At 41.0% G+C, this 12,304-nt stretch overlaps 1 protein-coding gene across 4 annotated transcripts in view; it reads right to left on the minus strand.

The window, feature by feature from the left end:
- LOC126251341 (zinc finger protein 667-like) overlaps window positions 1-12,304 on the minus strand; it is a 130,337-nt gene that overhangs the window by 26,696 nt on the left and 91,337 nt on the right. For all 4 annotated transcript variants that reach the window (XM_049951702.1, XM_049951703.1, XM_049951704.1 and 1 more), the window contains 2 exons: window positions 11,000-11,097; window positions 2,420-2,586 (listed from right to left, as the gene is read on the minus strand). In XM_049951702.1, the coding sequence (XP_049807659.1) occupies window positions 2,420-2,586; window positions 11,000-11,097 (265 nt within the window). The remainder of the gene's footprint in view (window positions 1-2,419; window positions 2,587-10,999; window positions 11,098-12,304) is intronic.

Consider the following 12,304-nt stretch of genomic DNA (forward strand, 5'->3'; position numbering starts at 1 on the left):
GAATGGCGCTAGCTGCGCAGCATTTGTGCACCGCCGCCGTCAGTGTCAGCCTGTTTGCCGTGGCATACGGTGCTCCATCGCAGTCTTTAACACTGGTAGCATGCCGCGACAGCGTGGACGTGAACCATATGTGCAGTTGACGGACTTTGAGCGAGGGCGTATAGTGGGCATGCGGGAGGCCGGGTGGACGTACCGCCGAATTGCTCAACACGTGGGGCGTGAGGTCTCCACAGTACATCGATGTTGTCGCCAGTGGTCGGCGGAAGGTGCACGTGCCCGTCGACCTGGGACCGGACCGCAGCGACGCACGGATGCACGCCAAGACCGTAGGATCCTATGCAGTGCCGTAGGGGACCGCACCGCCACTTCCCAGCAAATTAGGGACACTGTTGCTCCTGGGGTATCGGCGAGGACCATTCGCAACTGTCTCCATGAAGCTGGGCTACGGTCCCGCACACCGTTAGGCCGTCTTCCGCTCACGCCCCAACATCGTGCAGCCCGCCTCCAGTGGTGTCGCGACAGGCGTGAATGGAGGGACGAATGGAGACGTGTCGTCTTCAGCGATGAGAGTCGCTTCTGCCTTGGTGCCAATGAAGGTCGTATGCGTGTTTGGCGCCGTGCAGGTGAGCGCCACAATCAGGACTGCATACGACCGAGGCACACAGGGCCAACACCCGGCATCATGGTGTGGGGAGCGATCTCCTACACTGGCCGTACACCACTGGTGATCGTCGAGGGGACACTGAATAGTGCACGGTACATCCAAACCGTCATCGAACCCATCGTTCTACCATTCCTAGACCGGCAAGGGAACTTGCTGTTCCAACAGGACAATGCACGTCCGCATGTATCCCGTACCACCCAACGTGCTCTAGAAGGTGTAAGTCAACTACCCTGGCCAGCAAGATCTCCGGATCTGTCCCCCATTGAGCATGTTTGGGACTGGATGAAGCGTCGTCTCACGCGGTCTGCACGTCCAGCACGAACGCTGGTCCAACTGAGGCGCCAGGTGGAAATGGCATGGCAAGCCGTTCCACAGGACTACATCCAGCATCTCTACGATCGTCTCCATGGGAGAATAGCAGCCTGCATTGCTGCGAAAGGTGGATATACACTGTACTAGTGCCGAAATTGTGCATGCTCTGTTGCCTGTGTCTATGTGCCTGTGGTTCTGTCAGTGTGATCATGTGATGTATCTGACCCCAGGAATGTGTCAATAAAGTTTCCCCTTCCTGGGACAATGAATTCACGGTGTTCTTATTTCAATTTCCAGGAGTGTAGAACTGATAACTGTCTGGGAAGTAGGAACCTTTGACTCAATTTCATATGTCATATTCGACGTTTTTGAAAGCCTGCAGCTGTCGTTCATTATTTAAGTAATGTAATACTGTACTAGTTATGTCTTTTTCCATGCTTAGCATGACATGTTCCGAAAATTTTTTCTTGTTGTCAAGTGAAAATATGAGGGTAAGTATTTTGTGTGGCGTTTTGAATATGTGTTAGTCTGTGTCCCTTGCACTGTAGTCGTCTTTTTGGTTATCTGGTGCTGTGCCTTCTTAGTTATGTGGACAACCACACACACGAAAACTATCACTCACATTGTTTGTTTGTGTAACATCACAAAAACTACATACGTAAATACTGCACTTGACAATGAGAATAAATTCTCGAAACACATATTGCTCAGTGTGCTGTGTTTAAACTAAAAACATCTGAGCAAAACAAAGTGAATGACAGTGTCAGCTAGTGCTACAAGTGGCCAACACCAAAACACGCTAAATATGCTTCGACAAAGATGTTACAATGATCGCAACAATCACAAAACTGCAACTGCGCAGTAGAGACAGTTTGGAAATGGTTGTGATTGGTCATGATATCTTTACTCGAACGAACCTAGTTACTACCATCAACCACCACACCAGGTGGAGCTTGGCCGCAGGGGGAGATAAGGCACAAATTGTTCCAACTTTTAAATGTTTACTGGTTCAAATCCGCTGAGTAGAGTGCCCTGGTGTCAAGAAACTTAACCATGTAATGTTTGTAAACATTACTGTGTGGCCAACATCATGCCAGTGTCATTTATTTCTCCAAGAACATTCTTTTTGTAATGTGTAAACTGCAGGAAAATTATAAATATGTTGATGCAAAATATGTTGGTGCAAATTAACGTTGTGGGCATAGGAAATTTGATGGGAACAATAAAAAAATGTCGTAAAGGGCAGGAAAACAATAATTCCGGGAATGTAAAAGCAAGGTTACACTGTATTGTGTGTGTGTGTGTGTGTGTGTGTGTGTGTGTGTAGGTAAGTTATTTACCTTTGTTGTATTATGATTTCAAATTCTATATCAGTATCAGATGGTCCCTGTATGAATAAACAAATAAATAAATAAACTCAAAAACTTCTACTTAGGCACATACACAAATTTACATTCTGGCTGGTTCTTCTTTATGTTGAGCAAAAATTCCTTTGCTTGAGTCTGTTGAGTCACAGTTACATCCTGTTTTTCCTTCATCATGGGAGCTTCATCTGCTGATGATTCTTGGGTAACTGTTTCATTTTCTTCTTGCAAAATCAAATCATGATCCTGCAACAAAGGAAAAAAAATTGAAGCTATTCATACAATTTTTTTTAATCCCAATAATAAATGAATGCATACACACTTATAGCATATGAAAGACTGCTTACAAACTGATACAGCTGCTGTAAATGATTTATTTTTAACAGTAATAATTGCTGATTGCAGCAATTAGCAGTTTTTCAAGCATTTCATCTACATTCTATTTCCTGTCAAATACTTCCTGATACAGCAAATGCAAGTATTTAATTGACACCCCATCTCTAGATACGAAAAAATTTAAAGAAATTTTAAAAGCAGAGCAAAGCTTTACTTTCAAACTAAGAAGGCAGACTGAAACCTGCAGACACAGCAGATTAAACTCAGTCAATCAAATGGACTTTCATGGAGAAAGTAAACACATCTCTGTTAAAAACATGGCAGGAACAAATTTTTATCATAACATGTTAAATTTATCTTGCAATATATTAAAAGAGAAAAGCTTGCACTTATTTTCAAACAGTTGGGGAACATCACCAATCAAGCCGTGGAAGGTGTATAATAATAATAAATCAGCCTTTTGTACAAACATTTCTTCTTTTATTGTAGGTCGATTAACCTATTTTTTCCCTGATACTGCACAGCTGTCAGATTACCCTTGAAACATATAGAGGCATCCAATATCAGTCCATGATACCACAGGGTGTATATGCGAACAAGGAAAAAAAATTCCCGGATTTTTCCTGGATTTCCTGGTTAAAAGTACACTTTCTCCTGGATGAAAACACACTTCTTCCGTGTTATTAAGTGACAGTATATTTTCCCTCAGAACTGTAAAACTTGTCCTTTGAATGGTTATGTTTTTATACATGGGCGTAGAATTTCCCGGCACTTTAGAAAACGAAAGTCAGGGAAGAAAACTCCTTTTCGAAAGATTTTTGATGTGCAGCAACATGTACACTCCATATTTTTGTATTATGAAAGTATAAATTCAAATTCCACCAAACACCGCATGTTAATTTCCAAACCACTGTAATCGAGATTGCGATGCACTTTTGTAAGCCAGTCATAGCCCACCAGCCGATGACAGCAGATATTCAGACCACAGGACACATGATGTAGTTAACTAACAGTAACATCACTGTTAAGTAGCGCGGATACACAAACAGGAAAAGTTAATGTTTTCAATTAATATGCATAGTGTTGCTACAAGAAAAGCAGAGCTTTCACATATAATATTGGTCTCTAAGGTTCATAAGCTGCAAGAGAAGCTACGCTTTCACATATAATGTTGATATTTTTTGCGCATGTTACACTTTAGAATATATTGCACAAATGTGCCAGTACAATTTTTAGCCGAGTCCAGTGACTTGTCCTCAAAGTTTTTCACAAATAAATTAGCTACCGCAGAGTAGAAAGAGCTTCCTGTAGCACTACATCAATTTGCTCATAATAACGACATGAATGTCTGATCTTAAGGGCTCGAAATACTTCTATATGGATAGTCATCAAATGCACTGTGATTTAAGAAATTCATCGTACATTCTCGCACATAGTTCAACTTGCGTAAAAGAAAATTTACTTTGAAAGTAATGCTTTTCAAACCACCATTCGCAATATTTTCCTGTGACCTGTTAGAAATAGGTTCGCTTCAGTAGTTGTCAAAGAGCACCAGACAACGGGCGCCACCGTGCTTTGGCAGTTGCTATGACACACGAAGCCCGTATGTTCATACACGTAAAACATTAAAAGATCTTACATTATGTCATAAAAGAAAAAAAAGACATCAGAGGATATTCCAAGAGCATCAGAATTGCGTGAACCATACTAAAATGGCACATTTAAAGTGCATACTTAAAGAGCACATTCGTATGTCCAGATTCCCAATGAAGTAGGCCTCGACCTGATATTAAGCTTTTTGGTGTGGGTTTTGGGATGTAAATTTTCTTGGAGTACCAGTAATGTATTAACTCATTTTTGATTCCATCTTATGGCATAATGCTATACGTGCTAAAAGATGAAAACGTGCTAGAAGATGAAAACATGCACTTGAAATGCAGCGAGCAGTTGAAATTAGCCAATAGTGTGGAACTGAACACTTTGTTTCAAACACATTAACTGCCTCAGTGTAAAAGATTGATAAAAACCAAATTTCTTTAGCAAACCGACAAAAATAACTTCATTGTTCTACAAGGCGATTAATGCATAGTTGTCAGAAAAGTGGAAATCAAATAAAATCTGAAACTAATAACGTATATTAGCCTTCCGTAATTATGTGAATGTATTTTAATTCACTTTGATAGCTCCACACCACAGAAATCCATTTTGTTTTCATTTGACGTGAGAGCAGTAAACAAAGAGGAAACAGCAAAATCACTAAATGTAAACATGGGTCACGTGGAGACTACACACATCCCCACTATAACTCAGACTGCTCTGGGCATCAGCCTCGGATTTACAACATTTCCGAACTGGGGCAATGCTAAGATAGTACACCCCCCCCCCCCCCCCCCCCCTGCCCAGCCCAGCCCCCTCCCTTGAATTTAAAAAAATCAAATTCTCAAAAATATGTTCATTTTGTAGTGCACAGCTTTTTGAAGTACCTGGTACATAAAACATATATGTTCGAGGAAATGTAAGACATGTTATTTGGTCTTAAGTGTTCCAGAGTGCAGTGCCACCCCTCTTCACACAGCATTCTTCTATCGCACGTCGCTGCATTTCGCTCTGTGGAGTTGAAACGTGTTTATTTTGTATTGGATGCCATCAATCTATATTCAGAACAGTGGAAATTAAAATGTCCTGTGGTGCCTCTCCAGCTACCAGTCGCCCGGTTTGACATCCTGCCCCTCTTTTAAAAAATCTCACAATTAATACTGGATGGGATTATTTGTAGTCGGGAGAACAAGAACTCTTCAGAAATTTGCACTCTTTATTGCCTGTTAGTTAATAACATTCTGTTTTTGTGAAATAAAATTAAATACAGGATACATAAAACCAGTAAAGACAAGGAATACAGTACACATTTCTTCAATCCTTAGCTCCTAGCATTGTTTTCTCTCTAATCCTGCTACAGCTTTACATGGCGTGCTTTCCTTTCTGCGAAAGAATCAATTACCTCATCACAGTTCATCGAATGTTTTGCTATATGAAAAATCGAAATAACATTGTCTAATACTGCGTAAGCTGTTAATACAAATAGTACCCAAGACTGGTGTGGTTTCTCAATCTGATTACATCTATTTTGTCACTGTCTTCTAGGCAAAACAAAATAGGTCTTTCTAACACTGCAGAAATTGTAACACACACCAAATAAATGAGACTGTTTTGGCACAAATAGTCATTTTTATAACACGACAGAATATAATTCATGAAGACCAACATAAAATGCCTATTAGGCCTAATAAAAGCAAAAAGCTTTATGTTAGAAAACAGTTTCACATTTCATTCATACACTCCCATTTCTCAAGCATGGGATCGAAAAGTAGTAGTATGAGATTTTTATATAAATTTGGAATCATCATATTCTTCCCTAATTTGTGTGACGTCCACATTTCTTCTCCTTCTTTGTTCTAACAAACAATCTCGTCATGAATAATTCTGGAACTATTCCTGCCTTTGTCAAAACTTATTCACCGGTTAACTTCACTAACCCTGCCAGAATCACCGGTTTAGTTATCCCTGATTGTTATCTGGTTAGGCGTTGTTATGTTCCTACAAACCATCTTCTGCACTACTTCCAGAATAGAACTTAAGCGGCTGCTAGATGGGGACTGTACAATTGGCCCTTACTAGTGTAGCGATCTGGCCATACATTTTCTGACAAAATTTCATTTTCCTGGATACACCGAGAAGATAATACGTAATCTTTCTTGCCTGTTATTCCTGTTAGTCACTTATTTCCACTCTAGTTGTCTGAATCTATGGATTTCCCTAGCAATTATAACAACGCTGATCATTCACAAACCCAAACAACAACATAATCAGACAGCAATTGGCGTTCACTCGTTCGGCTTTACTCCGCTCAGCTTGTATAGCCCGGTCCTCCTTTGTCTGCAGGAAACTTTATTTCTAGATGCAGCGAGGATTCCCCTGACAGAGATATCACGTACACTATGCACACATTCAAAAATCGACTTATTTATTTATTTATTTTTTTGGGACCAAACTGCTGATGTCATCGGTACCTAGGCTTACACACTACTTCAATCTAACTTTAACTAACTTACACTAAGGACAACACATAACCCATGCCCGAGGGAGGATTCGAACCTCCGACACAGGGAGCCACGTAAACCATGACAAGTTGCCTCAGACCTCATGGCTACACCGTGCGGCTTATGATTAATTCAGAAATCAACTTACAGAGTGTGTTCATAAACCAACAGGGATGAGCATCAAAATCATATGAGTAATGGATAGAACAACGTGCGCTGGATGCTAGGCGCTTTGTGAAACAAGGTTTTTTTCTCCTCAACAATATGAATTTGGCCTCCCCCCCCCCCCTCCCTCACAGATTCAGGCCCGCTGCACATGCGTGAATCTGGCAGCTTTGGGGCGGCAGTAATATTTCTCCCGGTTGCATCTAGCTGCTTCCTGCGACTGCTTACACAGCCAACAGCCACATTTATGTAGCCAGAAATGGGAGAGGGTACCACTCATACGCCACTCAACTGCGCATGCGCATGAGCCCACTCGTAACTGCTAAAATGAATCTAATGTAAACAGTTGTGATGTCACGCTCATCGGAGGCAATTTGTTGTTACGAAGCATTGCATAGTCTTCCTAAAGCCTTTTACACACTTTGCTGTTGGCAAACACTTGTATGAGCACTGTGTTTTGTTGCTGTATATGGCACATTTCCTTTTCAATTTATGTTTTATTTTCCTTTTTTTCTCAGTCACGTTGTATTGTTGCACTATTATTCTGCAGTAACAGGATACAGTAATATCCTTTGTTAGAGTATTGATTCTTACCAGTCAAAATTACAAAAATTTAACTGCAAACTAAAACAATGAAAAATTCCCAGAATTCTATAAAATTCCTGGGTTTTTCCTGGTTTTCTCCCAGATGAAAAAATTCCCGCGTTTTTCCCGGATCTCCCGGTTGTCCCGGGTCATATGCACCCTGTACCAGTCCAAAGCATGCCTGAGTTGCACACTTGGTATTTGGCCCCTCTACATCTTTCTATTATGATCATCTGGTGTCAGACAAATCCTGCACTTGTTAGTAAAGATAGTCCAATGCAGTCGATTGGGGCCCCATTCCAGTTATTTCCTTACCCACCAACTCATATGACATGGTGCTGAGGGATCAATACTATTGTTCATAATGGATGCCAAGAGACCAAATGGATCATGTGAAGATGGTTTCACACAGTCTGGGTCAACACAGCCCTTTCATTTGGTTTCAAAAAGGCAGCACACAGTTCTGCTGCATTTTCATTGAGGTACATTTGAGACGTAATTTGAAGATAATGGTCATCAGCTGATGTCATTACACTGATGTTATTTGTTTTTGTGTGAGCAGTCAATTACAGTTGTAGAACTCAGCAGCTCCAATGTCGTAAGCAGCACATCTGAGCACAGTGTTTCGTTTGTGAGTTGAAATGAGCTTCTAACAACAAGAAGTGACTTATCTTTTATTTACTGCATGCATTTTAGTCTGAACTCTCACATTTCTTGCATATTTGTGTATCTAGTAGTCACAAGTCTGCATCTTTTATAACTGTGTAATACATATTTCTGCAGTTTTTAGTATGCTGGTTTCAGTCACATAGCTTGAGGCTGTTGCGAATGAGCATCACTGTAGGGACTGGCTGTGGGGATGCATGGTATGTCCAGCACGTCCCTTGTGTCCCTGATCAGTCCACTACAGTGATGGCCCTGGTTACTGCTTGCATTGAAGATGGTCCCTCACCCATGGTCGAGTGGGAGGTTGTTTCAAGTTGTGGCACGCAATGAAAGACTTTCCAGGGGAGGTCAACTGAAGGGCCTCCCTAGTTCATCTGACAAACAGGTTTCAGGCACTATCTGTGGCTGACAAAGATCCTTAGCCAGGTGCACTCACTCACTCTGTTCCAGAGAAAGCTTCTTGACCCACAAGATCTGGGCATCCACAGAGAGTGTGGGATTACTGGTAGTTGGTAGTTCCAACATCAGGCATGTAATGGGACCTCTTGGGGGTATGGCTGCCAAGGAGGGGCAGAAATCTACTGTGAAATCTTTGTGTATACCATTCCAGATCTGGAACAAGTAGTTCCAGATGCCACGAAGAGCACAGTGAGCAGCCAACTGCAGGTGGTCGCTGCAAGTGGTTGCTTTGGATTGGAAGAGATTTTCTCATTTTGGGCAGCTAGCTGAAGTGGTAAAGACCTCCAGTCTTGTGGGCGAGACAAAGGCAGAGTTCACAATCTGTAAAATTGTCAACAGCAACAATTTCAGACATTTGGTACAGGCTCAGACGTTCTGTGAACGTGTAGGTTGCAGATTTCTAAACTTAGTATTTCACAGAGTGGTGGAGTTTCGTGTTTTGCTTAATAGGTCAGAGGTCCACTATACACAGGAAGGGCCTACATGGGTAGCAGGGGCTGTATTGAACAGATCGAACAGTATTTTAGGGTAGAAGGTCTCAGGAAAACAAAAAAAAGATTTCAGTCTTAAAGAGTGCAGAATGAACAAAGAGAAGAGGGTAAAACATAGGAACAATCAATATTGTAGTTGTAAATTGTTGTAGATGTGTTTGGAAAGAACCAGGGCTCCAAGCACTAATAGAAAGCACTGAAGCTCAAATTGTTACAGATACAAGGCTGGTTAAAGCCACAGGGATCAGCTGAAAATTTTACCAAGGCCCTAGTGGTGTTCAGAAAGGACAGATTAAATACAGTTGGAGGTGGTGTGTTTGTTGCTGTTAGAAGTAGCTTACGTACTTACTTCGTGTTCTGCCTTATGGCAGGTCTTGTTATGGGGGAAGCCTCATCAGAGAGGTCCACCACATGAGCGTCTACGGAAGTGATTCCAGTGGTGGTTTCCTGTTGCCTTCCACTGATGATGATGAAATGATAATGAGGACAACACAACACCCAGTCCCTGAGCAGAGAAAATCTCCGACCCAGCCGGGAATCGAACCCGGGCCCCTTGGCATGACAGACCGCCGCACTGAGCACTCAGCTATCGGGGTGGACAAAGTAGCTTATCTTGTATGGAAATTGAAGTAGACTTATCCTGTAAGTTAGTACGTGTAAAGGTTATAACTGACAACTGGAATAAATTAATAACTGGTTTCTTTTACTGATCCCCTTACTCAGATGATTCAGTTACTGAATAGTTCAAATAAAACATGAGTATCATCTCAAATTGGTACCCAACTCATACAATTATAGTAGGTGCTGACTTCACTCTACTCTTGATACGTTGGGAAAAACAGATGCTCAAAGGTGGTGGTAGATATAAAACATTGTCAGAAATTTTACCTCTCTCTGAAAATTATTTTGAGCAATTATTCTAGGAGCCAACTCAAAGAGTAAATGATCACAAAAAAATACTTGACCTATTAGCAACAAATAATCCTGAGCAAAATAGGGAGCATCCTGATGGATACAGGGGTTAGTGAGTACAAGGTAGTTTTAGTGAAACTGACCATCACAACATTCAAATCCACCAAAAGTAAATGCAAAATGTATCTATTTAAAAAAGCAGATAAAAATCCATTTGACAACTTCCTAAGAGTTAGTCTCTAATCCTTCCCGACTATGTAAGTGTACACCAGATGTGGCTTAAATTCACAATTGTACTGTTCATTTAGAATGCTGAACTGTAGGGGAACAAGAAGCAGGATGACTTTCTTGCTATTGCAACTCAAAGCACACTGAGTTAACATGAGTCACACGCCAGGAACTAAGAATTTGCTTCTGTTTATTGGCTTCGATTTTGAGTCCAACTAATTCTTCTCTGCTTTTTTTAAATACTTCATTAAAAAGGGAATTGGTCGGAGATAAGAAGTGATTAAGACATAATTTTTCACTGAAAGCAGAATTTCAAATGGATATTAATTCATTTGTTAACAGTAGTAGATAATCCATGGGCAGTGAAGTATCTATATATTGAGGTCTTTTGTTGCTCATGTGTACAAAGACTGGAAAGTCCTCCATTCTTAACACCAAAACCAATCTTATCAACAATGCACACCAGAAGACACTTAACTTCATGATGCTTCTGGTTTGCTGAAGCTTTTTGGCCATTATAACTGCATCATCCTTAAGTTTCAGTTGCCTTTGTTGCCTGGCTTTCTCAAATATTTCAGCCAGGCATCCACACAAGTATTGTCATAATTTCCAATACTTGGAAAAATACAAATGTACAGGAAAGCTCCTGCTGAAGTTCAGCTATGTAAATGACAATACAGCTAAATAAAAATACAAAATTTTGATTAGTGGTGAGTAAACCTGCATCATGTGTTGTTTGCATTCATCAAGGCTGCTGTAAGCATGTGTGCACTGTCCGCAGAGGTAGATAAGGCACTCACTCGCTTCAGTTCTTGAATCTAGAATGGGTGAGAAAAAAACATTTTTTTTAGTATTTTTTGCTCTCAGTAAGGACTGCAGTAAAATTTTATGTTTATGGTACACTACTACAAAGTTAAAAAGTTTATAAAAAGTTCCCACAATTCAGAGAAATGAATGATACCATCCACGTTACATTAAAAGCTTTTAAAATGCACTAAAATAATAAATAACATGATTAAAAATAAGTAGAACTTACACTATAAAGTACACACTGTAAATAATAGACAAGCAAGGGAAAAATAAAAAGCACAACTAAAAATAAATTAATTCTTGTTAAATTGCAACACAAAAGAGTCTACATAAAATGTTGACAATACAGGGTTATTCTATATGATGGATCCATTTTCAAAAATTCTCTAAATACCTTCTCCTAATAGAATTTCACCAGGTCCTATTTCGAATCCCATGCTACTTTCCTTGATGTTGATCTCATCCACACCGAGGGCCAGCTAGACACATCTGTCCATATCAGATTGGTTGTTTTGAGGGATAAAGGGACCAAACTATAGGACCATCAGTCCCTTGTTCCACAAGCAAACAAGGCTCAGGGTAAAACAACTCCCAAAGTACATTTGGAAAAGGAAAAGGGGGAAAATGAATGCGGAACCACACCTAAAAAGAAAACAAATGGGACAAACAAAAACAGGGAAAACATACACCATAAGGAAAAGCACAAGATTGTATTAAAACCATAGAGCAGATTGTCTGGGATGGCTGATCACAAGAAGAAAAGAGGATGAGCCAGCCACTCTGCAACACATTAAAATTTCCACCCCAAAAGGACAAGGCGAGATGAACACATGTAGGGAAAAGACGAATACAAAGACAAACAAATGAAAGGAAAGGGTGACAGAGTTAAAATGGAGGGAGGGCAGAAGCCCCAGAGAGAAGGCCAAACACCCACCCTTAGATGGTACGATAAAAACCCCCTTCACTAATAAAACGTAGAACTAAATCTGCCGCAGAGGCAGTGTCACAGAACACCGAAGGCAGGGTGCTGGGACGGTTAAAAGTCCGCCGCAGAGCAGCTAAAATTGGCCAGTCAAGCAAGATGTGCACGACAGTCAGACGGGAGTCACAGCGACACCGAGGTGGGCCGTCGTGATGAAGAAGGTAGCCATGTGTTAGCCACATATGGCCAATGCAGAGCCGGCGAAGGACAACAGATTCCCCGTGAATGGCTCG

Source organism: Schistocerca nitens, chromosome 4, assembly GCF_023898315.1.
Source record: "Schistocerca nitens isolate TAMUIC-IGC-003100 chromosome 4, iqSchNite1.1, whole genome shotgun sequence".
NCBI classification, from domain to species: Eukaryota; Metazoa; Arthropoda; class Insecta; order Orthoptera; family Acrididae; genus Schistocerca; species Schistocerca nitens.